Below are 23360 nucleotides of genomic sequence, written 5' to 3' on the forward strand. Positions count from 1 at the left end.
ATTTGGGTTAAATATTACTGGCAAATTATTCTCTCCTAGAAAGGGATATAAGCTACTAAGAAAGTGATAGCTCCTAGCTCCATTGTCAGAAATCTGGTGACTATTTCCACCCCACTCAGGGTGTGTGAGTGGGATAGCCCAGCGGGTTTGTTCAAATGCTTCAGTGTGTTTAATGATTAGTGGCTTTGCTCTGCGTTTCAGGTGACGTTATTTGTTTTAAAAGTTAAGTCTAAGTTTATTACATGGAAGCACCATGAGAGAACAATCAAATGAACAAATACTGCATACCTGTTATTTGTAAATGCTGTTCTAAAGTTGCAAAGCTGCCTAGGACAAATGTCTTGATACCTTGTTGTTTACCATCTAGTGAGAGAGTCAAGGTTGCAAGTGTATGAGATGTTAAATGAAAAGTTGAGGTCCACCAAAGTGCAGTAAAATGTTAAATTGCCACATTGGTAAGCAAGGGTATTTTAGAGAGAACCGCATGTGATACAAAATAAACAGAGCCGTCGCAAAGAGCAGCACGCAGTTAATTCGGATTGGGTAGGCGTGGGCGTTTTAACGCGGGGAGGCACGGAGTAGGCGCGAGCCCCACCAGCTTGGAGGGCAGCCGAGGGGAGCAGAGATTCTAGATGATGCTAACGCCCCAACCGGAGGGGGAAGAGGGCGGGGCATTAAAAATGGTAGACCATTTAAAAACATCTGATTTCTGAAAAACGTCTTGTCTCGGTTTAATAGAAAGGCAAGACGAATGCACTCTGTTTTGTGGAGCAGCTGACACACTCACCGTTTATTTACGAGCTCGCAGCCAGCGCTGAGCGAGGAGCACGCGGAAGAGCTGTGGCTCCCGCAGAGACGAGGGCGCGGGCACGCAGACAAGGTCGCCGTTCGCCGGGCCAGAGGCCGGGCGGGCGGGCGGGCGGGCACCCGCTCTGCTGGGCGCCTGGGGGTCCCGCTACCTGCGGGCGCTGCGCCCTTCACCTGCGCGCCGTCCGATACTTTGATGAAGGAGGTTACGTTACCTCCATTCCCTAAGTGCAGGAACTGAGGTTCGCCTGATGCACTAGTGAGAGCCATAAACAATAATTTTAAATAATATAAGGTCATAAGATATTTTATGAGATTTAAAAACATTTCTTTTGCAGTAAAGATATCATTTTAAAGATAATTGAAAATTGTGCAACTTAGCAGAAAGAGAATCCTCAAAGTTAAGTAATCTTTTGTGTGATTTCTTATGGTGATCAATTCTGAAGTCTTGTGGGGAAGAATTTTTAATTATAATTTCTAAAAATATCTAAGCGTATTCACCACAGCAGTAATTATTATGATGGAAGAATAGTCTACCTCCTTCAAGTGGGATAATTACTGTATAGAATTAGATGTTTCACAAGTAATTTTATAATTTTCTTAATTAAGAAAGTGAAAAAGGAGATTAAAGTAATTATTTCTGCCCTAAGATTTCTTTAAATTGAGAGTCTAGCACCAATGGAAGTGGGAAAAAAAACAGTGTTCATAAGCTCTGGAAAGCTTTGCATGATATTGCCAAAAAATAATAATAATAACTTTTAAAAATAAGAAAAGTTTGAGTCAGAAGAATATTTGGTTAAAGGTGCAAAGGTATGAGAGAAAATGCAGTTCAGCATTGACTAATCATGTGCATAACAAAGAGATCATTTTTTAATATCCCTTTCGAAATGAGTGTATAACATTAACATGGTTTTTCAGAGCTCATTTTGAATAAGCAAAGTTTTCTTTAGTAGTATATTTAATGCCAAAGGATTTTCCTTTTCCTGTTATGTGACTAAGATTATATCATCCTACATTAACCAATTGATAGTACCTTTTCCTTTCTGATAAAAAAAGTAGATTAGGAGCAGAAGCGGCACAAACAAGCGCGAGGATCGTGGCCCCATCGTGCCGTTCCGGGAGAGGCGGGGGGGGGGGCGGCGGGGCGGGGGGGGGGGGGGGGGGAACAGCAGCAGCCCGCGCGGAAGGCAGCCCGGGGCAAAATGAGAAAACCCGCGGGAAACAAGATTTTAGACAGAAAGTTAACCTTCCTGCGTACTTTCTCAATTATGTCTTTAGCTGTTTGATTTGGTTGCTAGCACAACTTTTCTCATTATTAAGTATAGCTTGTGCAATCTAACCTACACTTTAATAATATTCGCTGATTTTCTTTAATCAAAATCTTCATTATAGTTGATAGGACACACCTTGTTCAATCCATGTACAGTCATCAGCCACTGTCTCCCTCTGCTGCAAACCCCAGGTGTTTCAGGGAGTTCAGCAAGAACCCCGATTCCTAGGAACTGCTTTCCCACTGATTTGCAGGCAAACAAATGATGTAGCCAAAATGTGGGGATGCGTCCCCAGGGCAGGGTTTGGAATCCTGGTTACAGAGTCCTGTCTCTCCTTGCAGTTCAGTAGTCACGTGGAGGGAAAGAAAGCCAGCTTGGCTTAAAAACACTTGGCTGAAGACCAGGATTTGGCTCTGTGAACTATGACTTGACCGTGTTAGAATGTGAGAGTACGCTTGTCAAAGACAGGAAGGGAGGTTTCTCAGGAGCTTCTGCAGTCGGTTTTTAAATGATCAGATCTCATATGAGCCTCACATTAGAGGGAATGTTAGAGTCAGAGAAAGAGGATGTGGAAGAAGTGCCCAGTAACACACAGAGAAGAGAACAGACTTGATGGCTTACAACATACAAGGTCTGTCTGGAAAGAGTCCAGCCGTTGTCAATATAACGAGAATGGTCTGTGCGACATCGATGTGACCTGGCAGCCAAGGAGAGTTGGCTGGAATGCGCATGTGTGAACGGTGACAGCACCACTGTACTAGTCAGGGCGGGTGGTGGACTCCATGGAGTGAGCGTGTGTACTTGTGGCCGTCACATTCAAAGTGACTGAGTGAGCAGAGCAACGAATCTGCATCAGATTTCGTGTTAAGCCTGAACATTCTTCCGTGGAGACTTTTCGGATGACTCAGAAGCCACAGCTGTGGGCAACTGGGGGCTGGCAGCTTCATCATGACAACAAACCTGCTCATGCATCACATCTCGTGCAGTTTTTGGTGAAACATCAAATCACCCAGGTGACTCAGTCCCCCTACAGCTCAGATTTGGTGCCCTGAGACTTCTAGCTTTTCCCAGAACTAAAATCACCTTTGAAAGGGAAGAGATTTCAGATCGCTGAAGAGATTCAGGAAACTACAATTCAGGAAACTACAGCTGCCTACGGGTCAGCTGATGGCAATGGGGAGACCTGTGTGAGGTCCCAAGGTGCCTGCCTTGAAGGGGACTGAGGCGTCATTGTCCTATATACAGTGTTTCTTGTATCTTCTTCAATAAATGCCCCCCTTTTTCATAGCGCATGGCTGGGTACTTTCTGGACCGACCGCGCCTGTCAGACGTCCTGGTGTAGCTATGGCGTGGGTGAGCGCACACACAGCATCAAGGTGGCATCCGTCACTAGGGGCTGACTGAGGAGGACACAAGGCGTTAAACAGAAGGCTGATGATTCTTCCCACGGAGGAAATCTAAGTGCCGATAGATACCGAAAGTGGTTTCTCAGCATACCCACTCACCTGTGTCCCTGTACGTCCCCCGAGGCGCCACTTTCGTCCCACCATTCTATGACTGTGGCCCACCTCTGTCCTTCACACAGAACAGGTTTAATGGGTTCGGGCACCTGCAGTGTTTGCAGAGCGACCCCCACGTGCCCAAGGCCCGAGAAGCAGGAGGAGCGCCGCCTGCGGCTGTACGGAGCTCCGGCGTGGCCCTGCACGCCCGGCCCAGGCCACCCTGAAGGGATGGCAGGAGCGACCGAGGGGAACGAAGGGACCATGTCCCGCGGCTCTGGCGCCGTGGCCCCGAGGAGGGGCTGCAGGCGGAGGCGGCGGTTGGCGGTGAACCCTGGGGTGGGGCCCCTCCCGGAGGCCCCAGGGAAGGAGGAGAGGGGATTCGCTCCAGCGTGGCGCCGGGTGGCCTGCCCAGGAGCTGATCGTTCCTTGGCTCAGCTACACTGTGAGGAAGGCCAGGAGCCGCCAGGGGCGGGAGCCGCACCAGCTGTCCCTCCGCGCGCAACGTCTGTTCAGCCCCGGGCCGGCGCGTGTGGGTGCGCAGTAAATACTGAGTGCGCCGGGGAGTGGGATGTCGAGCGCACACGCAGTGCTCCGCGCAGCGCGCAGGTCGCTTTCCACTCCGAGTAGTTGGTTCAGGCTGCAGAGCGGCCCGGAGCCGCTGCTCTGGCGCCTGGACGTCGCGTCCTCGAGACCGTCCATTCCCTCCAGGGTGCCCGCACAGGTCCGGCCCGGGCCTGAGCGAGGCGGTCAGCCTGCCTGAGGACACGCGCCGCCTGCCACCGGCTCGCCGGCTGCTTCCTCTCGGGCCGATTGCAAACCCTCTGTGCCTCCGTTTTTTCCTCCGCAAAGTGGATTCATAGCAGTATTGGCCCCTAGGGAGTGGATGAAAAGCGAGCCAACTACTGGGTGTTCTGAACGTGCCTGTAACGCAGCAAGCTCTGGGTTAACACTGGCCGTCCGTAGGCGTCGCTGTTCTGGAACTTACTCAGTTCTCGAGTTAGAGCACACCGTCGCTGGCCTCCCACCTTTAAGGCCCAGTGTTCCAACGCGAGGAAGGTTGGTCACTCGCAGGATTGCTCAGGCCCGGGTGTGAGGGAGGGCGCTGCTCGCTGGCGTCGTTCTGGGGTGCAGAGCGCGTGGCGCCCCGCCTCTGCGCTGGCCGCCTTGATTTTGCTGCCACGGGAGGAAGCGGGTGGGACTTCCAGCCTCCTGTCGCAAAGGGACTCATGTCTGCGCACGGTTCGCAGGCCGAGGAAGTCCCGCCGGCGAGCCTGGCTTCAGAGCCCAGGGCTCAGGACTCGGGCAGCGCGTCCAGGGGCGAGAAGGGGGCAGTTTCCAACGAGGAGCCTGTCGGGTGGCCCCTGCGTTCCCCTCACTCCTGGCAGGAGTCCTGCCCGGGAGCCCTGTCCTCGAGGGCGACCACTGGCTCTTTAGACGCATAGCTGTTCAGATTCTCACCGCGTTGTAGATCTGTCTTCAGCAAAACACATCTTTGTTCCTTTCGCTCCTTTCTGTGTTCCGTCAGAGAGCTTTTGTTACCAAACACAAACGAGCCACCTCACGGTTCGGTCGCGCTTTGCCGGGTGAAGTCAGTTTCTCCCCGGGCTTATGGAGGGGACCCATTCCTGGGAGGGGTGGGGCAATGTTAGGTCAAGAAAACTGAGTGCCTTTTTGTAAGTCTGAAGTGTAATTATCAATAATTTCATGGAGGAAAATGATGATTTCTTGGACTCCACGTGCGCTACAGTAACGCCCAGTCGCACTTACGGGGCGCCCTCACGTCCACGGTCACATCGCGGTACCACCCACCTGGGAGCCGCCCCTTCCCTGCTCCCAGCAGTCACACGCAGGACGTGCAAGCCCACGCTCATGGACAAAACATAGTGTGGTCTCAGTGCGGCTGTAATTCAGTCATGACGGACCACAGCAAGCTACAAAGACACAGGTAGGTCGGTAGGTAGGTAGAGAAATGTACGTATGTTGTCACATCCCCCCCCCTCTGCCCCCCCGCCATGTCCTAGCAATAGCACAGGAGCTCCAGAGGGGCTGCACACTGGCAAGTCCAAGCAGAGTGACCCGGCTGCGGGCTGCCCCCACCCCCACCACTGTGCAGGTGGGAGCCTGGGGTGCGGGGGGCGTTCGCTTGCTTACCTGGCTGCCCGCCAGGTGCAGGAAAGGGAAACAAGTCCCCCTTTGCGAAAAGAAGTGCTGGTAAACCTGACTTGCGGGAGTACATGAAACTCCCAGAGCGGCCGAAATATACTGACCTGAACAGGCCTGTCGCAGAGCGAAATTTCTGATGTGCTTGTAAATTAACACAATCACATCTATAATCACTCTTAAAAGTTTATTAGAGTAGCCTGTTGTTTTTTTCAGTGTCCCACATGTTGCAGAAGAATCTGGGGAAGTGTGTGTTATCATGCTGAAACATTAAGTAGAAGGATTGATGGAGGAACAGTTTAGGTGAAGGGTCTGTGGACGCGCGATGTTGATGAATGTCGGTGGAAAACGGCGAAGAACACGTGAGCAGGGATGAAAGGGAAGGAAACGAAGTGCACGCTGCCATCGTCCCGCTAAAATAGACGATCTTCGCAGTGCAAGTGCTCAGTAAGTGTTTCTAGAACGGAAGCCTTGAAGGAAGGAGCGAAGGAAGGAAGTTTGGAGAGAAGACAGAGTAATGATTCCTAAGTTGGTAACCAGGCACAGATGCCCAATAAACACAATGGTCTTCTGCAAACATGCCATCCTGCCTCTTGATGATTCTTGACTTGCTGGGAAACAGTAATCCGTCAGGAAAATGGAGACACAAAGAAAATTATTTATCTATCCCCACCAATACTTCTAAGCATTTTTATATCAGAAACTGTTTTGAGAAAAATTCTATTAAAACAGGGGATCTCTCCCCCCAGAATACATATGTGCATGTCTCTCCAAGTTTTGCAGGCCATTGTAGGGCATGGATGGATGCACCACATTCGTTTAAACACTTACCTAGAGCAGGACATCTGGGTTGTTTCCAGCTTGGGAGTGTAAAAAATAAAGCTGCTGTGAACAACTGTGTGATATTTTTGTGTACACATAGTTTTCATTTTCCTAGAATAAATGCCCATGTGTACAATTACTGGGTCAGATAGTAGCTACATGTTTGGTTTTTTAAGAAACCACCAAATTGTTTTCCAGAGTGGCTGCATCGTCTTACATTTCAGCAGCAGTGAATGGCTTATCCAGTTTCTCCGTACCTTTGACAGCATTTGGTGGTGCCGCTGCCTTTCGTTTTAGCGATTCTGCTAGAATTGTAGTGATATCTCACTGTGAGGTTGGTTTTTTTTTTTCAATCCTCTCCTGAAGACATGCTCATTGACTCTTAGAGAGGGAAAAGGAAGGAGAGAGAGAGGACGAGAAACATCCATGTGAGAGAGAAACATCGATCAGTTGCCTCTCGTATGTGCCCTGATCGGGGACCAAAGTCTCAACCCAAGTATGTGCCCTGACCAGGAATCAAACCCTCCGCCTTGGGGTTTACAGGCCAATGCGCCAACCAACTGACCCATGCTGGCCAGGGCTTGCTGTGGTTTTAATTTCCCTGTCCCTCGTGGAGAATGATGTTGAATATCTTTTCATGTGAATATTTGCCATCTTTTTATCTTCTTTAGTGAAATGTCTCTTCATGTCTTCGGCCCATGTTCTAATTGCATAGCTTGTTTTCTTTTGGTTTTTTTTTTTACTGTTAGGTTTGAAGATCCATGTATTCTAGATACTAGTCCTTTGTCAGATATATGTGGTTTGCAAATGTTTTTATACACTCTTCATCCTCTTAACATGTTCATTTTTAAAGCAATGTTTTTAATTTCTATGAAGTGCATTTGTCATTTTTTTCCTTGGATGGCTTGTGCTTTTGGTGTCAAGTCTAAGAACTCTCTACCTAGCTCTATCCCTCCAATTATTTTTCTTTATTTTACTAAAATTATAATAGTTTTAGAATTATTTGTTTCTGATCCATTTTTAGTTATTTTTGTATAAGGTGTGAGATTTGGTCAGGGTGTTTGTTTGTTCATTTTGCCTGTGGCTGTTCAGTTGTTCAGCACAATTCATTGAAAAGCTGTCTTCTTTCCATTGAATTGGCTTTTTACCTTTGTCAAAATCGGTTGGGCATATTTGTGTGGGTCTCTTTCTCTCAGTTCTTTATTCTGTTTCATTAATCTATGTGTCTACCCTTGGCTTTATCACATAGTCTTGATTGCTGTGAATGTATAATAATTCTTGCCACTTTTTCCCCTCTATAAATTTGAGAATAATTTTATATGTGTTTTCCTGCTTTTTCCTTCTTTATGTTTTAGAATAAATATTGTTTGTATTTACTGAAACTCTTGCTGGAACTTTGGTAGGAATTATATTAAAGCTGTATATCAATTTGGGAGAGTTGATATCCTTACTATATTGCATCTTTGCAACCATGAGGATGGTATGCCTTTCTATTTTATTCAGATATGATTTGATTTATTTTATTAGTATTTTGTAGTTTTTATTATGCGTGTTTTGTACATGTTTTCTTAGTTTTATACCTACTTATTTCTCTTTTTTAGTTATTTTACATTATATTTTTATTTCAGTTTCCATGTGTTTATTGTTAGCATGTAGAAACACAAGTGATATTTATATGTTTGTCTTATGTCCTGTCTCCTTGCTACATTCAACCATTAGTTCTAGGAGTTTTTGATAGATTTTTGTGATTTTCTACATAGACAATCATGTCATCTGCAAATAGGGACAGTTTTATTTCTCCCGTTTTTATCCATATTCCTTTTAGTGCGCCCTCTCTCTTTCTCTCTCTCGCCTAATTGCACTGGCTTAGAAATTCCAGCACCATGTTGATAAGAGTGCAGCCACCATGTTTGACCTGCTCCCAGTTTTAGGAGAAAGCATTTGGTCTTGCGCCTTTAATTATAACGTCAGCTGTTTGTAGCTGCTTTTATTCGGTCGACGAAGTTGCCCTTTACTCCTTCTTTTCTGAAGATTTTTTCCATCTGAATGGCCTTCAAATTTTGTCTTTCTAAATTGATTAATATGAGTATGTGGTTTTTCTTCTTTAGCTATTAATATGTTAGATTATATTGGTTAATTTTCAAATATTGAACCAACCTCCCATCCCTAGAATAAATGCCACTTGCACATCATGTAAAAGGTTTTATTATATATTCCTGTATTCCGTTTACCAATAGCTTGTTAAAGACTTTTGTGCATATTTATAAGGGACGTTTGTATTTTTTTCCTTTCTGTTGTCTTTAATTTTTGTATTGGTATGATACTAGCTATAAAATTGATTAAGAAATATTTCCTTTCCTGTGTTTTCTAGAAGAAATCATGTATAATTGGGGTTAATTCTTCTTTAAATGTTTAATATAATTTTCCAGTGAAACCATCTGGACCTGGAATTTTCTTTTGGGGGGGTGTTAAATAACATTTTAAATTTTCTTAATAGTTATCTATTTCATATTATCGATTTCATATTGAGTGAGCTGTGGTAGCTTGCACTTGAAGAATTGGTCTGTCTTCTCTAAACTGTTAAATTTATGTGTGTAGAGTCTTTCACAGTATTTTCTTCTTATATTTTTGAGGTTTTTAGTGTCTACAGCGGTATTCCCTGTCTTATTCCTGATATTGGTCACCTGTGTCTCCTCTCTTTCTTTCTTTGTCACTTTTATTGATCTTCTCAAAGAACTAGCTCTTTGTTCTATTGATTTTCTCTACTGTTTTTCAGTTTTCAATTTCATCGATTTCTACTATTATCTCCTTCCTTCTTCTTGCTGTGCATTTCTTTATCTGTGTCCTTAAAGTGGGAGTTTAGATTATTGATTTGAGACATTTTATCTTTTCTAATGTATGCATTTAGTACTATAAACCTTATTGGGACAGTTTTAGCTGTGTCCCACAAATTCTGGTATTTTCCTTGCATTTTTCTTTCAGCTCAATGTATTGTTTTCCTTTGAGCACTATTTTATGACTCATGGCTAATGTAGAAGTGTGTTGCTTTAATTTCCAAGTGTTTGGAGGTTTTCCTGTTGTCTTTCTATTATTGATTTCCATTTTTCTTCCATTTTTTGCAGAAAAGTGCACTGTATGATTTCAGTTTGTTAAAATGTGTTAGATTTGTATTATGGCCCAGGATGCGGTCTGTCTCGGTCTGTGTTTCATAGGCATTTGGAAACAGTGTGTGCACCGCTGCTGTTGGTTGGACTGGTCTGAAACTGGTGGTTCACAGCGTTGTGTCCTTTTATATCCTTGCTGATTTTTTTCTAGATGATATATATCTACAACTAGAGGAGATATATATGTATGTAGAGGATATATATACACACACTATATATGTGTGTGTGTGTGTGTGTATACACACACACCTCTAGTTGTATATAGTTGTATGTCTGTTTCTCCTTTCACTTTTCTCAGTCTTTGCCTGACATGCTTTGGAGCTCTGTTGTTTGCCGTCCACACATTTGGGATTGGTATCTTCTTAACAGGTTGGCCCTTCTGTCGTTACATAAGATCTTTCTTTGTCTCTAGTACTTTTATTTTCTCTGATGTGTATGTTTATCTGAGATTAATGTAGCAACTCCTGCTTTCCTTTGGTTAATGTTTGAGTGACACATGTATTTTATCCTTTTACTTTCAATCTGCCAATATTGTTATATTTGTATTGGATTTCTTGTAGAAAGCATTCTTTCTGAAGAAATTTTTCTTTTTTGTTTGTTCTCTCCCCTTTTTTTGTTTATGTATTGTTTCTTACTGCCTTCCTGTGGGTTACTTTAACATTTTTTGGAATACAATTCTGACTTAGCCATTATGATTCTTTTGTTTTGTTTTTAGCATTGTAATATGTTTATTTAATATTTTATAAAGAAATCAGGAGTTAAACTGATAACCTTTTTGTAAACCTTAGTTGGTAATTATATTGAAGTACTTATTGTTATTTTAATTATACTTAATTAATTTTTTAGATTGAAAAAATAAATTGGGCACATTTTGTACATAAAAGGGATGCATACTACTGAAGCCAGATTAAATGGAGACACATACTTAGTATAATTCCCAGGATAGCTACAAAAAAGAAGAGACTGGGAGAATTTGTATTGTAGGCTTTGCAAGCAACAGCAAGTGCAATTTTCTTGGCAGAGGGAGGAAAAGAGGCTATTGGTTGCTGAAGCTGAAAAAAAATAAATAATTTCAACAAAGTTTAAGCAAATGCATAATGTTAATAAGTTGCTTTTCAAGAGTCAATAAAGAAGAATCAATAAAATCCTTCCCCTGAAATCAGAATTAAACATTCAACAAAATTTTGGAAATGATTCTATTTATTTATTCAGATATAACTGATTATAACATTTGATTGGCCTCAGAAGTGGTATAAGGATTAAGTATTTAATGCAAAACGACCACCATGATGAGTCTAGTGAACACCCACCCCCATATATAACTACAAAAAAAACTTTTTTTTTGGTAATGAGAATTGAGATCTACTCTCTTAGCAACTTTCCAACATAGAACGCAGCGTCAGTACCTGGAGCCAGCATGCCGCGCGTGGCTCCCCCGGGACTGGCTGATTTCGTAGCGGGAAGCTGGCACTTCTAGGTCCCCTTTGCTCACCCCCCTCACTCCATGCCCCCGCTGCTGACAGCCGCCCACCCGTTCTCTGTGTCTGCAGCTGTGGATTTCTTGGTTGGGCGTGTTGTTTGTTTGTTGTTGGTTCCTTTTGCTTTGTTTCAGACTTTACATATCAGGGAAATCACACAGTATATTTGTCATTCTCTGTCTCACTTGTTTGCTTAGCATCGTGCCCCTAAGGTCCATCCCTGTCCTCGCACATGGCCGGGTTTCCCTTTTGTGTGTCTGGATAATATCCCATTGTGTGTGTATGTATGCGGATATAGAGATAAAGAAAGGTGTAATTTTTATATATTCAGATGGGTGCAAATACCTTTCTGAGTTTGTATTTTCATTTTCTCCAGATAAATTTTCAGAAGTGGAATTGCTGGAGCATACTGCAGTTCAATTTTTTATTTTTAGGGAGCCTGCACCCCGCCTTCCACAGCGGCTGCCCCAGCCTGCGTCCCCACCCACAGTGCGCGAGCTCCGCCTTTTCTCCGTGGCCTCTCCCGCGCTTGTCGATTCGTGCGTTTTTGATAGTAATCTCTATGGTTGGTGCGAGGAGCTGTCTCAGTGTGGTTTTGATGTTGAGCACCTTTTCTTCTACCTGTTGGCCGTCGATATGATTTCTTTTTTTGTTTGTTTTATTGTTTTATTAATTAATTAATTATTTTTTTTCTAAGACATTTGTCTCTGCCTAACCCCCACCACTTTCCCTTGCCCCCTCCGATTTCTATTCAGAGAGCCTTCTCATTTTTTCATTGGGTTGTTTGGGGGTTTTTGTTGGTTTGTTTTTACTATTGAGTTGTATGAGCTTTTTTAATATATATTTTGGATGTTAATCTCCTATAAGGTATATTATTTGCCAATGTGTTCCGTTCAAGTAGGCTGTCCTGTCACTTTGTTGATGGCTTCCTTTGCTGTGCAGAAGTTTTTTAGTTCAATGTAGTCCCACTTGTTCATTTTTGCTTTTGTTGCCTACGCTTTTTATTTCAAATCTCAAAAAAAAAATGATTATAAGACCAATGTCAAGGAGCTTATCCCACCTTTGTTTTCCTCCAAGAGTTTTAGTGTTTTCAGTCTTTAAGCTTTTTTGGCTGATCCGTTTTGGTGCTTGTTGGGTATGGTATCAGACAGTGACCCAGCTTTGTTCTTGGCTCCTTTGTCATAAGTGATTGACCGTATAGACGCGGGTTTATTCCTGGGCTCTCCTCTCTGTTTCACGGACCGGCGACTCTGTGTTTATGCCAGTACTGTACTCTTTTGATGGCTGTGGCTTTGTGATATAGTTTGGCATTAGGCAGTGTGATGCCGCCAGCTACGTACTTCTGTCTCAAGGTTGCTTTGGCTAGTTGGGTCTCTTTGTGGTTCCATTATACTCATATGTTAGGATTGTTTATTCTGTTTCTGTAAAAATGCCACTGAAATTTTGACAGAGATGCCACTGAATCTGTAGATTGCTTGAGTGTTTGGACATTTTAACGATATCAATTCTTCCAATCCGTGAGCACGGAATACATTTCCATTTATTAGTGTCTTCTTCAATTCCCTTCATCATTATCTTGTGTTTTTCATTTTCCAGGGACTTCCCGTCCTTGGCTAACTTCATTCCTGGGTGTATTGCAGGTTTCCACGCGCCGTCTGAAAGCCGCGCGGCCCTGTGCAAGCCGCTGCTTTCCAAAGGCGCCTCGCGCGGCTCCGCTTTTGCAGAGGACTCACACTGTCACCCGTTTTCGTTGCCCAAGAGACGTCCAAGGAGGACTTTTGCTTCTTTGAAAAAAGCTATTCCCATACTAGTGTAGGTCCTCCATAAAAACCATGTGGCCTCACACAGGCTTTCAGAAAGTGGCGATGCCGCTATTCTTTTCAATGCAATCGTAAATGGGGTCATTTTCATTTCTTTCTGATAATTCGTTAGCTAAGGCTTCAGTACATCTCTCTCTATGGCTCCTTCACCGGCTGCTCTAATTCCGCTGCACATTACATGGCTTATGACAGTCCGTGGGTGGTGTCATTTTACCAGTCCAGGAAAAGAATGGAAAAGTCACCTTCCTGTACTTCCCTTTCGCCTCCCTCATTTGTGTTTGTGTTAAATAGTACCTCTGCAGACACTCAAAACATCAGCGTTGCACCTCTTGCTTCCACAGTGAAACATAATTCAGAAAACTCAAGAGGAGAAGGAAAGCTTATTATACTCACTCCTAGTTTGCTCCCTGTGTTCTTTCTTCCGCCCGATGTTCCCACGTCCCTGCTTTTATCGCTTCCCTGTGTTTATAGGGCTGCCCGTCGCCGCGCCTTTGGACCCGCGGGGATGGCCCCACATTCCTTATTCTTCTTTGTCTCCAAGTGTCTCCCTTCCTCCGTTACTCGGGAAGGACACTTGCAGTGGCTGTGTGATCCTGGCTGACAGTTCTTCCTTTCAGCGCGGAGCAAATACCCACCACTCGCTCTGGAACCAGGGCTTTTCATGGGAGGCGGACTGTCGTTCTAATTGGTTTCCCTCTGTCAGTGAGGCGTCTCTTCTCTCTGCCTGCTTTTGTAGGTTTTTCTTTGTCCTTAGTTTTCAGGAGTTTAATTGTGATGTGCATTGGCATGAATTTCTTTGAGTTCATTATGTTTGGAGTTGTCAACCTCTTAAATCTGTACATGTATGTTGGCGTTTTTGTTTGGGTTTTGTGTTTGTTTGTTTGTTTGTTTTCTTGACAAGTTTGGGAAGCATTCAGCCACTATTTTTTCAAGTACTAGTTCCACGCTGCTCTTTGTCACCTCCCTCCAGGACCCCAGTGACCCAAATGTTAGATGCTGTACTCCGTCTATATCCATGGGTTTCCTAGTTTAGTTTTCTAGTCTGTTCTCTCTGTTCGGCCTGGGTAGTTTCTGTTGTTTGGTCTCTCCTGTACCAATGGTCTGCACATTGGCTCTTTCCTGTCTGGTCCTCCCTATTCTGTTGTCGGGCCCATCTCCTGAGCTCTTTATTTTCCTTACTGTGTGTGTCGTTTGTAACATTTCCATTGGGCACCACTTTTACATCTTTTTTTCCCAGAGCTTTTTTTTTTCTTTGCTGAGGCTTTCTGGTGTTTTAATTGTTTCAAGCACGTTTATAATTGCTGCCTAAGCATTGTTTGTCCTGGCAAGTTTAAAATATCTGTCAGAAAATTCTCACTCTCCTGTCATCTCAGTGTTGGCATCTGTTGGTGATCTTTCTATGTGCTATTGGGGTGGCCAAAAAGTTGGTTCGGTGTTTTCTGTACGATGGCTCTAGTAGTGCTTAGCTGTCTTTCACTTCATTCAAAACAATTTTGTTAGGTTGTATTGTGACAGCTGTCATATCAGCATGCATTTAAAAAACATCAAAATTGGTGAATTTTTGTGTAGCCATCTTAATACTGAAGATGGAAAGAAATACATATTTTTGGCATATTATGCTTTATTATTTCAAGAAAGGTAAAAGTGCAACTGAAAGGCAAAAAAAAAAAAAAGATGTGTGCGCTGTATGGAGAAGGTGCTGTGACTGATCGAACGTGTCAAAAGTGTTTTGCAAAGTTTCATGCTGGAGATTTCTCGCTGGACAATGCTCTACCATCAGTTAGACCAGTTGAAGTTGATAGCGATCAAATCAAGACACTGAGAACGATCAAAGTTCTACCACGTGGGAGACGGCCGCCAACATACTCAAAATATCCAAATCAATATAATGTGCACCAGCTTGATTATGTTAATCACTTTGATGTTTGGGCTCCACATAAGTAAAAAAAACAAAAACAAAAACCCTTGACCATATTTCCGCATGCGATTCTCTACTTAAATGTAATGAAAACATTACATTTTAAAACAAATTGTGATGGGTGATGAAAAGTGGATACTGTACAATAATGGGGAACGGAGAGATCGTGGGGGCAAGTGAAATGAACCACCACCAACCACACCAAAGGCCGGTCTTCATCCAAAGAAGCTGATGTTGTGTATATGGAGGGGTTGGGAGGGAGTCCTCTATGATGAGCTCCTTCCGGAAAACTGAACGATTAGTTCCAACAAGTATGCTCCCAATTAGACCAACCGAAAGCAGCACTCGACGAAAAGCATCCGGAATTAGTCAACAGAAAACACATAATCTTCCATCAGGATAACACAAGACCACGTGTTTCTTTGATGACCAGGCAAAAACCGACACAGCTGGCTGGGAAGTTCTGATTCATCCACCATATTCACCAGTCGCTGCACCTTGGATTTCCATTTATTTTGGTCTTTACAAAATTCTCTTAATGGAAAAAATGTCAATTCCCTGGAAGACTGCAAAAGGCACCTGGAACAGTTCTTTGCTCAAAAATATAAAAAGTTTTGGAAAGATGCAATTACGAAGTTGCCTGAAAGATCGCAGAAGGTGGGGGAACAAAACGGTGAATACGTTGTTCAATAAAGTTATTAGTGAAAATGAAAACGGTGTCATTTATTTTTACTTAAAAGCCTAGTGAACTTTGTGACCAGGTCTCCCAGATCCTTGGCATCAGGGATTTGAGAGTGAAACCTGGGCATTTTCTGAAACCTGTTTTCTCGTTTACACCCCTCCGTGGCTGACCTCCTGCATCAGGAGAAGACAGGGCACCCACCCCCTCCACCGCCAAGTTTCGTTTCCCACGGCCCCTCTGTGGGCACCCCAGGAGCAGCGGCCCCTCATCACTGCCCGGCAGGGTGCGCGGTCCTGCCCTCTCCTGCTGTCCTTGCTGTTGGTCGGCGCCAAAAGCCCGGACTCTATCTCCTCCGGCGGCCCCCGCAGGGGCCTGGGAAGGGGGCTTCCGGCCTGCTCTGTGGGGGTGGCTGTCCAGCCCTTCGTCCACATGGGTTCCACTGACTGCCTAGTGGGCAGGGACGGAAATGAAAGTCCGGGGTCGTCCCGCACGCCGCCCCCCCCCCCACCCCGTGCCGGCTCTGCTGCCAGTGCGGCGCCGGCGGGGTCACAGCTTCTCCGTGGGGTTTGGCGAGAGCACAGAAGGCGTCGCCCACAAGTCTTCTCCTTCCCCCGTTCCCCCTTCCTGGGTCCTTTGGCTGCGGAAAGAGGCTTTGGTTGGGTCTGTGCGCGCTGGCCTGTTCGGTTTGCCTTCAAGCCCAGGACCCCCGAGGGGAGAAGACGTCCCAGGGAGCCGACCACCAGAGCGCCATCGCTTAGGTCCCGAGGGTGCTTAGCCAGTGGGCTTCTGCGGTCCCACTCTCAGTCTTGCTTTGTTTGTTTTATATGTAATGTCCTGTGTTTTCGTATAATGTCCGAATTTTTTCAGTTGCACTTAATGGGAGGAATAGAGAAAAGTATGTCTATGGCTAGAAATTTGAGGAAACATGATATCTCTGGTCTCTCCCAGTGAATTCAGTTACTTAATTTTAACATGAACTTAAGAATCTTTACAGCAAGATTTTAGCATGGTTTTCCCTAAACCAATAGGATAAGTCTGTATTTGTAAGAATAGAAATCGTCCTATTTTAAATTAATAACAGTTACATTGCTTGTAACAATTATTTGTCAGGGAATCATTATTTTGACAAAAATTGAGTAATTATAATTATGATGTTTAGAAAAACAAGTATATCAAAATATATTGCAAACATGTATTATTTACTGTTCTTTATATATCCCTTACATTATGTTTTTACAATTAAGTTATAGAAAACAACATTATATAGTCATAAAATCTGAAATGTTTTTCAAAAGTAAATTACTGTTCTCAATTACTATACATACCTGTATATTTTCAAATTTAAAAAGATTGCTCTAATTTATTGAGTATTTATTGAAAACAGCACGTGCAGCCAGCGTGCTGGAGAGCTAGCAATGAGCAAGACACAGGCAGCCCCCACCTCAGTGAACCACAGCGTCCTCCTACGATAAAACAGGAAATCAGACCTCGGAAGGCATTGCGTGTTGTTATGAATAGTGCTGCTCAGGAAAATTAGAATAATATCTTTTGAGCATATTACTCCAAGTACTATATAGAGAAAAACAGACTTCTCAGGCATTGGCGTTTGTCATCAATGTTGATTGAAATTAAATTGAAAAAGGAAAACGATGCTGTGAAACATTCCATCGATGCACAGCGAGCCCACCGCGGCAGCTTCCGACAGAGCTCGCGGGTCCACGGTGTTGGTGCAGAGCGTGGCACAGACAGCAGGCCCCGCGGCGGCCGCCGTGGTTAATGGCTCATATTAGCTGGAGCTGTACAATCATCCGAGCACTCGGTTAGCATTCGAATAATAATTTACCGAGACAATTACCACATACCGGAATTTTTCGCAGCCCTAATTCAGTATTATTAATAATGGATAAAATTGCACTTTTCTCAGGTTGCTGTGGGCAGCAGGGAATTATTTCAATGAATATTTCAGCACATTATTTTAATCATTGTCCCAGCAAGTCCAAGTGGGCAATATTTTATAGTTCTTAATCCAGTCTACCAGGAGGCCGAGGCCATTAAATCGCTCACTGTTGGTAGCGAGGTCTATGCTGTGATTTACAAGCCTCGTTAAAAACAGTGTAAAAGAATGCAAACTGCCATTAATATTTGTAATTTGATGCTGCATTTGTTACTAAACTCCCCGTGTTAAATGTTGTTTTAGCAGAAGGGAGGACATTAAAAAGAAAGCAGAGCTGGGTGTTAGAAAGCCTAAAATCAGGGAAGGCCACTCTGAGTTTTGTTCACTTGGAAACATACGTGTACCAACACAACCGTAAAATACAAATATCTCAAAAATTATCTGAATTTCCCAGTGAGACCAAAGGCGTGCTAAATTTTATAGAAGACTGTCTTTCCGGCCTGCGTGGTCAGCGATAGTGCTCACTGTCGCCCTTGTCCCTTCCCAGCCAGCTGCACGACTTCTGGCGCTTGGACTACTGGGAGGACGACCTGCGCCGGCGGAGGCGGTTTGTCCGCAACGCGTTCGGCTCCACGCACGCCGAGGCCCTGCTCAAGGCGGCCATCGAGTACGGTCAGTACCCGGTACCCAACCCCGCCCCCCCACCCCCACCCCGCCCTCGCTCCCTGGGCTGGGGACGCGTGTCCTTCCGTGGCCCTCAAAGCTCGGGCGTCCCAGGTCGAAATCTCCCGCTTTGCTGCACCCCTCAGCCCCGCTGGGGCGGCGCCCCATCAGCCCGCAGCTCCCCGCTCAGGGCATTTAGAGCTTCGAGTGCTTTCTCAGCCGTTCGGAGGCTCTGCGCAGCTGGGTGTGATTACCCAGCATCCCTGCCCCGCAGCCTAAACCGAGGGGGAAGTCGGCTCCTTGGCCGGTGTCTTTCGAGCTTTGGTGACCGGCCCCCGAAGTGCACGAATATACACGCGGTTGGTGCTGGTGAGCGCGCGTGCACATCCCCCCCCCCCGCCCTTACCTACACTCGTGTCTGTGTGTGCACCCCCACCCCATACCTACACTCGTGTCTGTGTGTGCACCCCCACCCCATACCTACACTCGTGTCTGTGTGTGCACGCGCGCATATGTACACTGGGTGAATGCGCATGGGCACTACGTGTATACATAGATACATGCACATACTTGTATTCACCTGAAACAACTGTCTTATCAATAATCTCCTCGCATGGCATTCTCTATCTTAATTCTATTCGACTTTATTCTTTTGAGTGAAAATGATAAGTAAGTAAAATAAATCCTGCTACAGACACGTTCCGTTAAGCCCCAGCCTCCGAGGGCCGCAAGGGCAGGGTGAGAGGGAGCGCCCAGCATGGAGGGCGGGACCCGCGGCCGCGCTCCGGGAGGGCGCCGCGCTGGCCCCTTCCGGAGTCACTGCAGAGCGGAGTCCGTCTGTCGCCTGCGGGGCTGCTGCTGCTTCCCTCGCTGTCCGCCAAGAAATATGCAGAGCGGCAGTATTTTGTCTATTTACACATTTTTAAGGGCTCTTGGCAAGTTAAGTTGGACTGATCGGATCAGAATTTTATAAACCATATATACATTTGAAAAAAAATTAATGAATAATGTCCATATATTTTTGTTATTAATCGATACAAAAATATATTAATATTTGTAAGAACTACTTACAATTAATAATTATAAGAACTACTTTTGTTCTTACAATTACGTGTGCTTTTATGTTAATTTCATTCATTTGAGAGTAAGAAGCACGCTAAGTGTTTTAAAATTTATCACAGCTTATAACTTATAAGACCATTCATGTTCTTGATGGATTGGATGGAGAAAATATTTAATTCTAGTAAAAAGAAAATTTGCAAACCTTTTAAAATTTGTTGTGCAAATAGTATGTGAATTGATGTAAATAGTAAGGCTCAAAATATAATTAAATACACGAGGATTTCATATGAAACTATTATACCTAAGATCATACCTTTATACAGTAAAAATCACTATAGGGATAATATACTAGAAAAAAATTATAATTGACCCTTGCTAGAGGGGCTTTCCTTAAAGAACTCAAAAGGTCATATAAGGATTTTAGCACCTAAGGATTTAGTACCAACTTAAAAGGAGGTATTATTTTTGTGCCCTTAAAAGAAATCCTTAGAAGTTTCTACTTAAGGTGGCATGCTTTATAATATGAACTTAAAGTTATTAAAACTTTGCTTCCTATACACAATTTAGAATTTTTCAGCAATTCATCTTGAATTCATCTCATTTGAAATTAGAAACATCTAGAGAGAATTCATGCTGAAGGTTACGCTAGAAGTGATATTATTAGTGATAATGATTTGCCAAAGCTTTAATCATATAGGATCCACATGATATTACTACATTCAGCGTTCTACAGGTTGCTTCAGAAAGGGGTCTGTTGGGGAAATACTTATTTGGGTTTCCTGTAAAAGTGAATGTTTTGTCTGTTTAATTTGTAAAGTATCTCTATTATTAAACCAATGTCAAAGCCTATCAGAAACAAATTTTAAAATATTTAATCTTAAATTCTTTTAAGACTGATAGTCATATTTTAGTATCATAATAACTTTTTTTAATTTTTAAAAAGATTGTATTTATTTATTTTCAGAGAGAGGCGAAGGGAGGGAGAGAGGGAGAAAAACATCAATGTGTGGTTGCCTCTCGTGCGCCCCCTACTGGGGACCTAGCCCACAACGCAGGGTATGTGCCCTGAATGGGAATCGAACCAGAGACCCTTTGGTTCACAGGCTGGCACTCAATCTACTGAGCCACACCAGCCAGGGCCATAGTAACTATTGTTAGTGAACCTAAACGAAAAAATAACACTCTAATTTCAAAATTGATAAAAGACACAGGTGATACTAAACATCCTCTGTATGTAGTGTAAGTGCATTTTAAAGTTTGTAGTGGTTTATGAATTTTAAATACTGTATCATCAACATTATCAGAACTTATCCCTCTTGAGTGCTGGGTTCTTTGATAAATATGAAGAGGAGTGTGTTCTTATTTTCTTCATATCTAAAACAAGGACCACATGCCTGCTGGAAAAATACTCAGGGAATCTACATTCTCCGTAGGCCAGAGACCCTCAGCGGTTGCCCTCAGAGGAGTCAGGTCTCGTAGGCAGGGACAAAGGAGCACGACACTGTTCCTCTGAAAACAAGTGACCGAATGTTTTGGATTGTGTAGACATGGGTGAAGGGTGTAATTGCAGCTCATGCCTACAGATTTTGGAGGAGCTTCAAGAACAGATTGAAATTCAGTTTATTCCTTCCTCTGTATTAATTACAGTATTTCAATTTCCCTGTAAATTCGATCTTGAAAATAAAACATTAAGTACACAGAAACTGCGGTAGGCCCTGGCCGGTGTGGCTCATTGGATTGAGTGCTGACAATCCAAGGGTTGTGGGTTCGATTCCCACTCAGGGCACCTGCCGGGGCTGTGGGCTGGGTCCCCAGTAGGGGGAGTGTGAGAGGCAACCACACATTGCTGTTTCTCTTCCTCTTTCTCCCTCCCTTCCCCTCTCTAAAAATAAGTAAAATCTTTAAGTTAAAAAAAGAAGAAAAATTGCAGTAGGCTTCAGTCAAAAAATTTTTTGTATTCATGTACATTGTGGCAAAAAAATGTTTTAGAAGCAAATGAATATTTTACAAATGGAACTTTCACTACGGCTAGAAGAATTGGAGTCAGTGATCAGCGTTTTCAGGATTTAAAGTTGTGCAAGCTGAGGGGATAGCCCTAAATGACAGAAGGCGGGGCTGCGCGCATGCCCATCTCCGCAGCCCCGAGGCTGACACCGGCGCAGCCCAGCCCGCAGCAGCGCGCTGTGCTTTGGGGACGGGCGCCCTGAGCTGCGGCATGTGCCTGGAACTGAATTAGCCGACTGAGTGTTTGAGCAAAACTGTTTAGAATTACTTGACTTTTCCTTAAATTCAAACATTTTAGATTAAATTATAGTTGAACTTTCATATGATGGACAGATGTAATTAGCCATGATTTGGATTTCTTGACACTCTCATCAGGTGATTTATTTGGAGGCACAAAACAAATATATTACAATGCTTTCTTTTAAATGAGCAAATAATCAGAATTGGATATGTTTTCAAGGAGACATAAGAACAATAATTTCATTTCATATTTACTTCAATCTCATTATTAAACTTTCAGTTGACCTTTTTTGGTTGGAAAGCATCCTTAACGCTGATGGAGTTTTTCATGCTTCTTAGTAATACTAATGAGTTGAATAATTTATGAGGTTGTCATGTGCAAAGGATTTTGTGTGATTTGATATACTTTCAGCCTCTGGTGTTGAAATGTGATTAATAAAAACCTAGAGGCATGTAATTTTTTCCTGGTGTTTAATGTTCTAATGTTGTATGTACTGAATGGGTTATTTAGGTGTTTTCTAATAGTAAAATCTCATACAGTTGCAACTTTAATTGATTACCAGGAATTTTACGGACCGTAGCAATGGAATAGCATAAGGAAAATATTTTAAAACTCACATATTCATCTTCTGACTTGCAACGTTTTTTGTTGTTTTTTTTTTTCTTCAGGGAAAATTAGCTAATAAGGAAGTGACTGAACAAGGGGGATTTTGTGTATTATTTGTATGTTTAAACAGAACCTATACAGTTTAACTTCTGGTGCATTTCTGATGCTCGATGATTATGCGGTCAAAGAATAGCACAAAATCCTACTAAGTTCTCTTGCCTTTGTTGTGTGTCAGTTCCCTTCAGTATGCTTTCCCTTCCATAAAGTTGTGGATGACAACGTTTCATCGAAGCCTCAGAGGGCAAGCTCCGCATGCTGGTGACCAAAGACAACACCTTAGACAGGTCCAATCAGGCGTCACTGAAGCAGGCAGGTGGCTTCAGCCAGAGGGAAAAAAACGTGGCACAAAGACGACAAAGTTAATCAGTCATTTCTTTGGCAATAAAGAATAAGATGTGCTGAGAGCTGCAAATGAGAACATCCTTAGGTTCCTCAGAGAGGCGTCCGCTTCACACCTGATTTATCTAAGCTTGTGAAGCCGCCAGGATTTGACCTTGATGCATAAAAAGCAGCTCTGTAATGAATCTGGAATTAAATTAGTTGCGCTGGTATATGCATGGTGCTGTGCTGCTTGCGGTCATCAAGAAATAAGAGAAGCACTCAGGATAGAAAACACTAACGCAGCAACGCAGGCGTTGAGAAGGGAACTCCAAATGATCTGATTTTATTTTTTCTGACTTTAGTTTTTGAAGAGTTTATAGTTATATTTGAGAAAGGTGATTTGTTTTTTCTTAACCCAGTAACCTATTGTTTGGATTCTACAGGAACATTAGCAAATGTCTTATTATTGGCCATTGATAGCTCCATGTTAGCTGGCACATTATTAATTGAATCTCCATATCGATGATGAACAGGTCACCTGAACACAGTTACAGTAACTTTTGGGGATGTTACTGGTGTAAACTGTTTGAGAGAGGAGGAGAGACAGACGAGCGGGGAACGGCGTCTGAGCTCACTTGGGCGCCAGTGTCCTCTGTTAGTATCATCGCCTGGTCTTCAGTCCTGTGGTTTTTCTAATCCCTCAAAGCCACTAAAACAGATTAGGCAACACGAAGTCATACAATGACCTTGTGTAGCGTTTTCACGTCAGCAACGGTTTGACCAGCTCTCATGCTTCCCTATGGACGCTTCAGACTGCAGGCTTTAAACAGAGGGAGAGGAATCGGTGCTCTCTTCACGGACCCCTCACTCACTCTCCTACCTGCC

At 43.7% G+C, this 23360-nt stretch overlaps 1 protein-coding gene across 3 annotated transcripts in view; it reads left to right on the forward strand.

The window, feature by feature from the left end:
• Positions 1-23360, forward strand: part of NBEA (neurobeachin) — a 482091-nt gene that overhangs the window by 273603 nt on the left and 185128 nt on the right. For all 3 annotated transcript variants that reach the window (XM_054586547.1, XM_054586549.1, XM_054586548.1), the window contains exon 38: positions 18066-18190. In XM_054586547.1, coding sequence (XP_054442522.1) covers positions 18066-18190 — 125 coding nt within the window. The remainder of the gene's footprint in view (positions 1-18065; positions 18191-23360) is intronic.

This window comes from Pteronotus mesoamericanus, unplaced genomic scaffold (assembly GCF_021234165.1).
Source record: "Pteronotus mesoamericanus isolate MK-2021 breed Mesoamerican mustached bat unplaced genomic scaffold, CSHL_Meso_final contig_94, whole genome shotgun sequence".
Lineage (NCBI taxonomy): Eukaryota > Metazoa > Chordata > Mammalia > Chiroptera > Mormoopidae > Pteronotus > Pteronotus mesoamericanus.